General features: G+C 32.9%; 1 protein-coding gene across 1 annotated transcript in view; it reads left to right on the top strand.

The window, feature by feature from the left end:
* LOC114331985 (putative transcription factor SOX-14) overlaps positions 1 to 11,476 on the top strand; it is a 119,466-nt gene extending 107,990 nt beyond the window's left edge. The window contains exon 2 of the mRNA XM_028281678.2: positions 415 to 11,476. Coding sequence (XP_028137479.1) covers positions 415 to 1,275 — 861 coding nt within the window. The 3' untranslated portion in view covers positions 1,276 to 11,476. The remainder of the gene's footprint in view (positions 1 to 414) is intronic.
* Positions 11,477 to 13,853: the final 2,377 nt, after the last annotated feature.

Consider the following 13,853-nt stretch of genomic DNA (forward strand, 5'->3'; position numbering starts at 1 on the left):
AATTATCAAAGTCGGCCAAGGCGGCGAGTTGAGAAACACCATTTTAGTTTGAATTTGAACGATTTTGAAATCGACATCAACCTTTTTGAAGATCTTTCCGATACCTTGTACAGAAGTGGATAAAAAATCACCTTAAGTTAATAAAAAATTTGGAATTTTATGACATGCACTTGTTGATTATTAATGATAATATTTTCAACATGATTTAATGGAAACTGCTGTAAAAAGTATACTTAACCAAAATGATAAAATTTTCGAAACGTTGTTTCATCTATATTGTGTTTTTTATGTATTATTGTATTGTATCAGATATATGTTATCAGGTTAAAGAGTCAAAAACGTTATTCACGCATTATAATAATTAAAACATTAATGCATTCGACAGTATAATAATTCTGTTTTCTTTTGTTACAGACAAAAAAGAACAATCCGAATCACATTAAGAGACCGATGAATGCGTTCATGGTATGGTCTCAGATCGAGCGCAGAAAAATCTGTGAAGTAAGTCCAGATATGCACAACGCCGAGATCTCCAAAAAGCTGGGCCGGAGATGGAAACAACTGAACGATGAAGAACGTCAGCCGTTTATCGAAGAAGCCGAACGCCTACGTCAATTACATCAGAAAGAGTACCCTGACTACAAATACCGTCCCAGAAAGAAAAGTACCAAGCCAACTCCCAAACCCAGTTCTTCTAAAAAGAACAAGAAATCATCCAAGTTGCATAAAAATGATACAAATAATAATAGCTCCATAGTCAATGAAAAGATTTACGCCAGACGTAGCACAGTGCCTGAATCGGTGGCATCGAAATTGAAATTTAGGTTGACCAATGTTGCAGAGCAAAGGCAGCTCAATAGGATAGTCGAAACAGAAGACCATATAAGACAGAGCATGCCTTTGCCTCCGATGAGCTTCCTGGCTAAGGTACCGTCGAGTCCTTCATGTGATACTCCGGATTCACCAGAAAGTGCTACCATTTATGACGATACCTGGGTCAGCCAGTTCACCACAGTCAAAGAAGAGCCTGAAGATAGGTTGTCCCATCCACAGATTACTCCAGCCTCGTTAGACGATTTAGACAGGATCGACGACCTATTACCAATGGATGGGATCAATCTTGAAGAATTAGCGGATATCGATACCAACTTCGATACTGCTTCAAATAGTTCCGGATCGCACCTAGATTTCTCATGTCCCAAGGATATTCCGATGTTCTCTAACATCGAAAACGAAACATGGGCCGAAATGCAAACAGCGGCGTTTCTAATGTGAGGAAGAGATTAAGACTGTTTTTGAGATTTTACTGTGTGTGGAGGCACAATTATACTGTTAATATTTTGGGGTTGGTCCTCATTATATAGAACGATGGCCACATCGACAGTTTTTATATTGTTATAAATATTCTTAACCCCAAACATTGATCTCATTTTGCGTTTATTATTTTTGTATTTATCATTACGATGTATTACCAGAATCTAACAGTTTTACGTAAGACAGTCATTTTAGATCGAGAATGCCACTATATTTAAACTGCCACTGAAAATCGCATTCCTAAGGGATCTGTATATATAAATATTTTTATGTAAACGTGTTTGTGACGAAATAAATGGTTCTGGTAGTCAGATTTGTCGAAATTTTTAAATGCAAATGGATGTATATCTTACCTATTTATTTACTCCTTTGTTTCTTATTTCATTGAGTACTTTCATATTTTTTTAGCTTACCAACATTTTGTTACGCTCTAGACTCTAGACTCTAGGCCATATTCGTATTCAGTAAAATTGCACATATTAAATCTGATAACTAATGCATGATAATTTTTTGCATTTCAACGGATTCGTATTCCATTGATTCCCTCTAAGTTACCCCTGTTTGGCCTCTTTTGTACAGGATATTATGTTGGTCAGTTGCCTTCCTTTCTCGTCGTTCAGTTTATGGGGAAGTGGGATATTTATCTAGTTTAGCAAGTATCAAATAAATATGTATACATATTTTGCTTAATTTTGTAATATTTTATTATTTATAAAAGTAAACTAAAGTGCATAGAAATCGGCTCACTTTAAACTTTTGATTTGAACTATATTTTTCAGAAACTCTTACTCGGATCAAAAAAGAGATGTACTGTTTGAAAGATAATTTAATATGCTTTAATATGAACATACATTTATGAAACATGATTTCGACTTCTTATGTTGAAAAATGACTACATCAAGCAAATTAATTTTTTGTAGTGCTAACACAAAAAGGGTATTTCACAATTAAAAATTAATGCTTTTAATACTGCTTAATATCGGGTGTCCACTTATATTTTCCCCCATTTTAACTCTCTATAACTTCTAAACGGCTCAAGATAGGAATATGTAGTTTTAGCTGAAATGTTTTATTTTAGTAAAAGTTTTTTCTGAATGGATTGAGTTTTTTATATTGCTTTCAATTATGAAAAAAAATGGCGGATTTTTGAAAAAACTTTGTTGACTTTTTTCTAATGGAACACCCAGTATATTTTTTTGCAAATTGAAATAACGGTCATTCACCTGTCCAGCGATATAAAGTTTTTTAAAATCGGTTGTCAAATGACTGAGTAATTAATTTTTAAAATGAGAGGTGCAACGTGGATATCACATAACTAAATAACATAACTAAGCAAATTGATATTGTTATGTGACTTCCACATTGCATATCTCATTTTAAAAATTAATTGTTCAGTCATTTTTGATAATTGATTTTAAAAAACTTTATATCGCTGGATAGGTAAATGTCCGTTCTTTCAATTTACATAAAAATATATTGGATGTTTTAATAAAAAAAGTCAACAACGTTTTTTTTTTCAAAAATCCGCCATTTTTTATTTAAAAGCGATATAAAAAAATTCAATCCATTCAAACAAAACTTTTACTAAAATAAAACATTTCAGCAAAAACCGCATATTTCTATCTGGAGTCGTTTAGAAGTTATAGGCAGTTAAAATGTGGGAAAATATAAGTGGACACCCGGTATAATAATGCGTATGACCTCCTCTTGCATTAATAACTGCTGATACTATTAGGCATATATCTAATTAAGTTCCCTATTGTTTCGTGAGGGATGTTAAGCCACTCTTCTTCTATTGCGACAATAAGCTCTATTGCACAATGTTCTAATGGATTGAGATCTGGACTGCACGTTGGCCATTCCATGATCAGAAAACCTACTTTGGTAATGTACTCTTGCACGATTTTTGAGGTATGTGGCCTTGCATTGTCCTGCATAAAAATAAATTAGTTTCCAAAGTAGTCAACGTAAGGTACCACATGCATTGCTAAAATCTCCTCGATGTATCTAACACCCGTTAAACCTCCTCGCCCGAGAAGACGGTTACCCTACGAATGAAAACAAGGTCGGTTCGTACCCCCACAGAAATTGCACCCCAGATCATGCAGGAACCACCTCCATAAGGACCTCGCACTTCAATGCAGCATACTACAAATTGCTCTCCTCGTCTTCGGTAGAGTTTCTTCGGTCGCTACTGTAGAGAAATATTCTGGCCTCATCTGAGAACAGAGCAGAACTCCATTGTCCCAACGTCAGTTCAGATGATCCTGTGCAAATCGCATGCGTGTTTGACGATGACCTGCAGTAAGTTTTTGACCAATTGCAAATACTCGAGGAGTCAAATTATTTTCATCCAGTTTTCGTCTTACTCTCCACTGACTAATCTTCTTTTGGTGGCTATTCGTTTCAAATATTGGCGATCATTCTGGCTATAATTATTTTATTAACTGATGATTTAAATATATTAGTTGTTGTGGAGAGCCATTTCGTCAGGTTTCCACTGACTAATAACCATTCCTATTACTTCACGGACCTGTTTTTGCACTTGAGAGACATTAAGGTGATGATCTTAATATTGTCGACACAGTAAAGTGATCATCACGAGCAATAATTGTAAAGTCGCTTTCTACTAGTTCCAGGTCGTCTACAAAAGGATCCAGTCTCCTCATAAAGTTGTAACGCTCTTCGAACCGCGGCGAGTGTCATATCCAGTTGTACAGCAACATATCTCTGGCTAAGTGCATTTTCTTCAATGCAATAACTTTCTCCGGTGTAGTGTCCATTAAACTTACACACACCTGAACACCTACTAATTATGAAAAGCAAACAATATGCCATTGTTAGTTGCAAAGGCAATAATAACAAATTTTCACAAATTTCTTATTATCGTTATAAACATCAAATAAACGCTGTTCTATGTTTTTCAGTTGCTACGCATATAAATGATAAGAAATCCATGGCAAATTTATGGTCATATTAAAGCCTATTAAATTATCTTTCAAAAAGTATATATACCTTTTTTATTGGAAGTAATTAGTTTCAGAAATAAATATAGTTAAAATCAAAGGTTTAAAGTGGTCCGATTTCTGTCCACGCAAGTTTAGTTCAACTTTGCTAATCTTCCTTTATTAAGAAGTAAATTTTCTATTTATTCATATAATTATTTATTAATTACAATACATATATTATATGTTATTATTCAGTAAGTTTGCATTAAATTAACTTAATTAGAATTAGCGACTAAAGATATACATCCATTTTGTTGTTTTGTCAGTTATGACCAGACCTAGTACCTTCGGTTGTGGTTTTCTGGTGATCACAGCTTCTCTCTAAAGTGACTGAACACTAATAGTGCCTAGCTCAGTACGTTTGTCGGCCCGGCTAGCCCGGTATTAGTTTTCGACTTTTTAATGACTGTTACCTCATAAAAACGGTAACAGAACACAAAAACAGGCTGTGATTCATCTGTTTGATGACCAATATTTAGTTGTCAAAAGTCCGTGTAGTCATTTTAAAGGTTCTGCTGCCGCTTGACCTTGTTTCAATTCAGTGGCGTATGTTGATGTTAAAAAGTTTTTCGCCAAAAGGTACGTTTATTGATAGGGAATTTAAGGACGAGTTTTCACGTCGATGGAGGACTAGCAACGAAGTTTATAGAATAAAACACGCAACCGTCCAAAAATGTTTATTCTTAAAGTAAAAGAAATGTAATACGAGAAACTTAAGAAAAACAACACGAAAACAATTCTAACGATAACAATATCCAATTCATGAGTAATTTACTAACGTATAATAGTAAAATATAGGGCCGTTGTGTCTACTAAATATCTTGTGAATTGGCGAAACTAGAATAAGCCAGAAAAACCAGGTCAATGAAAGTTATGTTACCGAAAAAAAAAACAAATTAAATCTGTACGCGCCACTCACCCCCAATTGACTTAAATTCGGCACGCATAGGTGACTATGCACTTGGACCTGAGGGATGCAGATATTCTGTGTCTCTGTTCACATTCAGAACCATACACATGCATATTTGTCGTGCTTTCAAATGCAATAAATACCTAGCATTTATAATGTAGGTTTTCATTTAATACACTAAATACAAAACACTTCAAGCGTAAGCTAATAAGTTGATCCGACTCGAAGGACCAACGTTGTAGCTTACACTTAAAGTGTTTTGTATTTACTGAATTAAATGAAAAACTTTTATTGCATTTAAAAGCGCGACAGATATGCATTTGTGTGGTTTTGAATGTGAACACTGATCTCTGCGTCCCTCACGTTCAGGTGCGTAGGCATCTATGCCCACTAAATTTAAAACGTAATTGGGTGTGAGTGACGCGTACAAAATTTTTATTTACCTCTACGGTATGATGAGATAGAAAAATTAGTTTAGATATGCTAAGGATTGGCACCTTCATGTAAAACAACTAACTAAGATATGATTATGACGTTCTTATATACAACAGTTCTAATCTATAATAATTTTTGAAAACTTCGAATTTTTATGTAGAGAATGTAAAATCATCAATAAATAAAAATTCTTCATTGAACTCGTTTTTAAACTCTACTGTCAGTTTCGTATAATAAACCACAATAATACCTTTTGATGTACAGGGTATATTTTTGTAAATAGCAAAGTTTTGGAACTGCTACGTTCTTTTTGGCGTATACTAAGTTCGATATCGGGTGTATTTTAGCCATTTCGATCTGGTATTTTTTCGTTACTACCAGTAGATGTACATTCTAGTGTTATCGATTTTACAAAATAATTTTGTCGGATGAACTGAGCATGCGTGCTTTCTTATTCGAAAAAACATCCATGTTACGCTGTCAATTGTCAATTGCTTTCGATGTCAACTTTTTAAATTTAATAAGAATATAATCTGAAAGACTTGTAATATAATTTTATATTTATCGAAATGCGACTTTGTTTTCCAGAGTGAGGCTCTTGTACGATTTCTAAAATTTGACTATAAAATCCAGAGTGCACTAGTCAGTGAATGACCTATTTACCTCGTCTTTCAAGCAAGTTCTATCTGAAGAGCTAAACATAGCGAAACACTTGTCACAGAATGGCAGGTTAGACGAGGTATGGATATTACTTTTCGTTTAATATTTACATTCTTCCAGTTCAGAATATTTTTCACTTTCAGCCTTCTTCTATAGCTTCCCCAAACGTTTTTCAAGGTTACTCATTATCTTCAGATCCCTTGGATGTATCCCTCTAGTAGACCATTCTCTAAATGCTTCTGCTGTTCGATATGTTCGATTTCTCCAAAATCTCAGTGGCTGTATTGTTTTTTGATAAAAACAATTCATATGATAAAAACCTCCGAATAAACCCACTTGTTTTTACACATCAAAAACGATTGAGAGTCTAAACGTAACCAAAACATCAGGACTTATAGTTTGTCTCTTTCCTTTAATTTGCAAGAAGTTTTCTATTCTCCTTTCAGAACGCATAAATTTCGTTGATTGTAATGAAAATACTTTTTCTTAAAACATTCCCGCAGACTGGATTATAAATTACCAATAAAGTGGAACTGTAGCCAATTTTTTTAGACGAAATCGTACAATAGAACTAACTTACCACAATTGTTTCGTCCAGATTTGTACTTAAAAGTTCCCATTGTAAAGCTGTAAAAAAATCTTAAATCGAGCACTCGGGTGGTAGTAGTAGTAGAAATCGACATTCGATATAACAATCGATATTACAAGTAGGGTAGAAACGTTTGTGCAGCTGTCAAATTGAATATGTTTAGTCGGTTTCCGAATGGGAAGGTGTTTCAAAATTATTGATTAAAACTAAACAAAATCCTGACGATTTGTCGTACTTAACACAACTTGGTTAAAAACTATCAACTAACACACTAACTTGAGGTGAGTGTAAGACTCACTCTAATCGTTATATATTTTGGGTAGTTTTACTCACTGACCGGTTTTCTTAATTTTTTTTTTCGTAGGGAACTTACTGAAATATAATCTACGAGCCATCAGTAATTTCATTGTTATAATTTTTTGATAAATCTGTATTATTTACACCACTGATTTTCTTTACTGCCAAATTTGTATTCATCTATAAATATGTATCTTGTTTTAAATTTAATAACTAGAAATCATTTATAAAACAGAGCTTATACCAGTCTAAAGAGAATCCACATTAAAAAATAATTTGCTGTAGTCCGTTCTATATCATTAATCACAAAAAATTAGTCAAAATTCTTTATAAAAGGCATATTTATATCAGGAAAAAACTCTTGACTACATCACAGGACGTTTTCGGACTAACAATTCCATCATCAGTGCTGTTTAGTGGTTAGGTTGCTTAGAGTTGCTATCTAGAGTCCATATTGTAAGGTTTTAACCTCAGAACCAGCAACCCACAGTGTGGGAAAGTCCTACGTTGTCATAATGTAAAGTCATGGACAATTTTAAACGTCACATATTATTTTATACAAAATGCACTTTATAACAAAACTTTATAACAACGTTATGCCATTTAAAGGATTTTCACCCATACATTTTAGTAGCTCAAAGCATGTATACCTGTAATCAACACTGATGATGGAATTGTTTTTCCGAAAACGTTCTGTGACGTAACCCAAAGGGCTCTTTTTTAATATAAATATACCTTTTACATAGTATTTTAATTAATTTTTTCTAAAGAGAATGTGAGAACCTTCTACAAGAACTCATTGTTATATTAAGATAAATTTCTTAAATATCCATGCAGGATATTCGTCGAAATAATTGTTTTTAAAATTAAGTTTTGTTTTGTTATCATAGGCAGAATTGTGAGGATGATGAAAGGCGTCTCATGACACTGATGGTGTAGGAGGTGCTATGTATGTCTTCATCACCGCTTCATTTACTGTGAAATGTTTAGATTTTGTTTCTAGTAAGTTATCGTCATAGTGATTTCGCAAAATCCCAGCGATACTGTCGGTACAATCATTTTTGCGTCATCACAAAACCAAACCAGTAATCATTTGTATAAGCTCACGGTCCATTTTTAGAGATTTTTCAAAAAAGTCAACGCACAAACTTGTAATAGACAATTAATTAATAGCTGTAATGAAACATTTTTAAAAATTTCAATATAATTGTAGAGAGCAACATCGATATTCTTATAATGAAGAAATATATTTGACAACGTCGTAAAGGCGTTACTGTGTGCTTTCAGTGTACTAGCATTACTATTTAATAGATTTGGACTGTCCCTATATATAATATAATATATATAAGAGTTTTGAAATTTTGAAATTTTAAAAGGCCTGCCTGTAAGTATGAATAAAGTAGAGAACAGTAGACTTGTCAAAGAGGAAGTAATTAATGATTTAGTTGGATGTTATTCGAAGCGGTTTAAGGCAAAATAGATACTTTTTTATTCTCTCACTCATCTTTATTTTTCCCATGCCATGCAGTATGAAAATACGTTTAATAAATTTGATTTCATATTACCAAATGAGTGTTAAAATTGGAATAAAATAAATCCTGTATTCATCAATTTAAATTTCAACTTTGTATTAGTCACAAGACGACCGAAAATAATTTTAGTACAAGTCGACACAAATATGTGAAACCGCCAAGATCAGATCGATCGAAAATTTTGGTTACGCGACGTTGTCAAATCAATCAGATTTCAAAGGTTTTTCGGATTTTTATTTGTTATCTGTTTCACAGTAAAATTTCCTTCTGCTTCCTGCGTAAATATCAAAACATTGTGTATAATTTTACGGAATTGTGCACTTAATTAGGGGACGCCAAGTTCTTGAAAATTTCAAGATCTTGTCTTGATTTGTCTTGATTTCAAGAGAAGTAATTTTAGATTTCAAGACAAGACAAGAAATTTTTTGTCAATACCAAGATTTCTTGATTTCTTGACAAGAAATAATCAAGACAAGATCTTGAAATGTTGAGATTTCTTGTCAAGAAATCATGAAATCTTGAAATATCTTGACTAGGTATTAATTTGTGAAAAAGATAACATATTTTAACATAAAATACCGTATTTTAATATATTGAACACTTTTTTGCTAAAAAGATTTACAAATGTAAATCAAGTAAATGTAACATAAATTTTTAAATCGGAATTAATGAGCCATGAATTAAGGCAGATAATACTTCTTATGCTGGGGCCACCATAACGGCATTAGACGTTACTATGGCCCCAGCATTATGGAGTTAACGTCTTACCGATTTCTTCACTTTGTTATTGTTAAATCTGCTATTGAAAATAGCCTTTCCGCAGGTATAGATGTTACTGGCGTTTTGAGAAAATCCTCAACCATTTTCGATTATAACGGGTAGACATTCTCGTGTCTTCTCTACAAATCAAGTAGATTCTCAGCATCTTCTGACCTAGGCTCATTTAAGTATTCTTTGACTCTGGTGTTAGATTCTGTAGGTCATTCTGGGATTTATTAAGCCGTGTCAGCACGCATCGCAATAAAAAGGTCGCCGATGAATCACTGGACCAGGTAATCAAGAAATTTCAAGATCTCGAAATTTCTTGAGTCAAGACAAGATATAACATGTCAAGAAAACGTCAAGACAAGATTTTTTAAATTTCTTGATTTTTTCTCAAGACAAGACAAGAAGTTGTTATCAAGACAAGAATTCTTGTCTTGTCGACCCCTACACTTAATGTCCTATTTTTCACGGCACTTGAAATATTCATATTTACAAAAAATATATATATTGAATGTATTCTAAATAAACAACTACTCGACCATTTTATCTGGCAATGTCGCAAAACCACTGATTTCGTGCACAATGCATTTTAAATGAATGTTTACTCTTTGTACAAATGCTTTCAACTGAAGTCCCCGCTCCTTGATTTGCTACCTGGATGATCTTCGCAGTTTCAGATATTTATGTACAAGTGTAGGTAACTCAGATAAAAGCTTTAGATTTCCTTTATTTCCTAAATTGTTATAACTTCCTTATAGTTTTCAATAGCACAAATGTTTCAAATTTTGAGTAGAAAGTAAATTTGCAAGATCTGCCCCTTACTGGAATCTCTCTTAACAAAATACTCAATCATTGTGTAAGCCAAACTCGCGATGTGTGACGACAGGGTAATATAACACTCCTGTTACTAGTTGCATGTACAACATTTGTAAGAACCAATCATAATTCTTGAGAAGTTAAAAGTATCTCTTTTGTTTAAGCACTTTTTAAACAATGCCAGTGCATATACATATAGAAGAAGAAACACCTCTGACTTACCAGTCTGTGACAATATATAGCTTTTTTTCCAGTGGAAGGACGATATAAGTTTAAATTTTGTGCCAGTAAACCAAAACAGGCAAACCACTCGAAATTCAAAATAGTAAGTGAACTACAATCCCTTTTGTCGTGGCTTGCCTTTTTCGGGTTTAACTACTACTTTGACAAGTCTATTTCGGTGTATTTTTGTACCCAATAACAATTGTTTTAAGCGGGTCGGTTGATGTCTTTTTTCCAGGCGTACTGTTGACTGATTTAGATGTAGGGTACTGTGCTTTTCGTTTTATTTTTTGTTATGCGGACGTTGTTTTTGACTCCATGTCGTTTTGGAAGCAAGCTCCACAATCGATCTCGCATTTGTAAATATCCTGTAAAAATTGCTCATGTAAAAATTGTTTTTGTTAATATGTACTGTTTATCAAGAAAGAAACGATAGATCATTGCAAGTTTTGAAACACATCTACCTTTTTTGGCATATACAGACCAAGGGGTCAGTTTGGCGTCAAAATTTATAAGCATCTTACGTGAAAAAGTTCGATCGATCTTTCTGTCGAAAGACAAAAACTTGGCAGCGATTTTTTGTTTCTTAACGAGTTTATGCAATCATTTGCAATAATTATTAGCCAATGTGGGAGAAGTTTTGACTATGATTGCTCATTTGGATATTTTAGGTCGGTCAAGTCAAATCTTTTATCATATTTTTGTAAAAAAGATGAGTTAGGTTGTCGCGTTGTTGACTTTTACTTCTGGTGGACGACAAAAAGATTCAAAGTTAGCAATATTTTTGCATATTACTACCTTGGTGTAAATTTCATGCATTTTAAGTCCCCATGTATTATATTCATATTACTCTATTAAAGTTATTATATAGTGTGTAAATTTTGTATTGTAGTTGCTGTTAAATACATATTATTATATGGCAAATAAATCATTGTAGTTTTAATTTCCTTGTTCCAACAGACGTCGAACTAACAGATGGTGTAGTTAAAATTAACATACCAATTAAAAATTATGTGTTACGTGTTAATTCCGTATTACAAAAACTGGAGGAATATATTATTTTATATTTTGATACATTTTCAAGTTAAATGATAAAGTAATGCGAAATAAATTACGAAATCCAGATAATAATGCATAATAAGTAACACGTGCAAAATACCGTTACAATTGAAGATTCTATGAAAAGTATGAAAAACAACGTCGAAACCAAGTTCCATTGTTTTTGTTTGGGTTAAACTGTGTTTTTACCTTAAAATAACTTATACATCGTAAAATATAATTGATAAAGTGATTTTCTGTGACAGTCTACAAGTGGAGGGCCTAGATAACAACGGTATTAAATTCTTAACCCTGGAATGCTACCGGGGGTACACTTGTACCCCAACCGTGTTTAAAAGTTACACCAATCTGCAGGAGTGGGGGCTGCGGTCATGAGAACCTCGGTAGTTTCATCTTTCGTGACGGCAGTTTAGATGGGATATTGATAATGCACTGTGCATTTTTAGTTCTTGAGATATTTGAGGTCGGGGGGTATACGTGTACCCCAGTGTAGCAGAATAATCTATTTTTTTGTTCCGACATGCAAGTTAAATTTTTTGCTAAACTATTGAAATTATTATCATTATAATCTCGTTCATCATGTTAACCTTCGGATGACCAAGGGGGGTAAATTTGGACCCCATTTGGACAGCTTGGACCAACTATGTCACACTTATTCTATAAATAGAAAGACGCATCGTTGGCCATTATGCCTTTTTTACAATCTGCTCAACATTGTGGGGATATAACTCGATGATCCTTTTACGTGGTTCTAATGCGCCAGAAAAGGAAATTCTTTTCAACAGAAGAGCTTACCTAAAAAAACTGGCACTTGATTTAGTGAAACCTCAAATGGAAAGTCGTTTGGAATGTTCGACTTTGAGGCGTGAACTTCGCGAAACTATTTGCAATGTACTAAAAATACCTAATCCAGTAGAAGTACCAACAAGACCGGTTGCTACCACAGGCAGATGTACATTTTGTCCCAGAAGCGAAGATCGGAAATCCAGAGTTAGCTGTGACCTATGCAAAAAATTCATTTGTTTGCAGCATCAAAAAAAATATGCCTAACTTGTGGATAATAATATAATAAAATATTTTTGTATACAAAATAGACTCGTAACATGTAATGTTACGATTGTTTTTGTCATACGTTCTTAAATATATAGGGTGAGGCAGATAACTGGCCTATTAGAAATATCTCAAGAACTAAAGGCAACAGAATCATGAAAATCGGAATAAAGGGGTTTTGAGGGATGATATATTAAATGAAAATATTTTCATCTCTTTGCAACTTCCGGTTATACCGGAAGTTGCTTATAATTTGTTTTTTTTTAAATGGGACACCCTGTATATTTTTACATTTTTGGATTCTCCTCAATATCTTCTTTCTTAAAATATGAGATTTTGTAACATTATACAGGGTATTTTTAAAAGATATTTACGTTTTTTTATTAATTTCGTAGCAACATTCACACCCTGTAGAATTGTAACAGTTTGACATTAAAAACTCTGCTTACGTTTAAGTGATTTTTAATATAGTTTATTATTGTTAAGAATCATTAGTATAGCTAATTTTGAAATTTAAGTATACAGGGTTGGTCGAAACTCGGAATGAATATTTTCTGAGTTTTCTAAAAATAGAACACCCTGTATTTTAGTATTGTAATGAAATTATATTTTATAGTACTTTTTTATTTTATAAGTATTCCCTATACCTAACTGCTTTAATTTGTGAGTTGTTGGTGATTCAATCTAAACATTAATTGCAACAAATAATACGTAAAATTTTATTAGGTTGGCCGTGAAAATATTCAATCACAAATAATTTTTCAGAAATAAATACATATTAATCCAGACTGATCCTTAAAATTACCAATAATGGATTAGCTATCAAAATACCTACGTAGTTAAGATTGTTGGTTCGACTAACAATTAAGCACAAATTAAAGCAGTTAGGTATAGGGAATGCTTAAGAAATAAAAAAGTACCAAAAATATCATTTCATTACAATACTAAAATACAGGGTGTTCCATTTAAGAAAATTAAAAATTTAGCTATACTAATGATTCTTAACAATAGTAGACTATATTAAAAATCATTTGAAGGTAAGTAGAGTTTTAGTTGTCAAACTACTACAATTCCACAGGGTGTGAAAATTACTACGAATTTAATAAAAAAACATAATTATCTTTTAAAATACCCTGTATAACATTACAAATCCTCATATTTTAAGAAAGAAGACATCGAAGAGAATCCAAAAATGT

Source organism: Diabrotica virgifera, chromosome 7 (assembly GCF_917563875.1).
Source record: "Diabrotica virgifera virgifera chromosome 7, PGI_DIABVI_V3a".
Lineage (NCBI taxonomy): Eukaryota > Metazoa > Arthropoda > Insecta > Coleoptera > Chrysomelidae > Diabrotica > Diabrotica virgifera.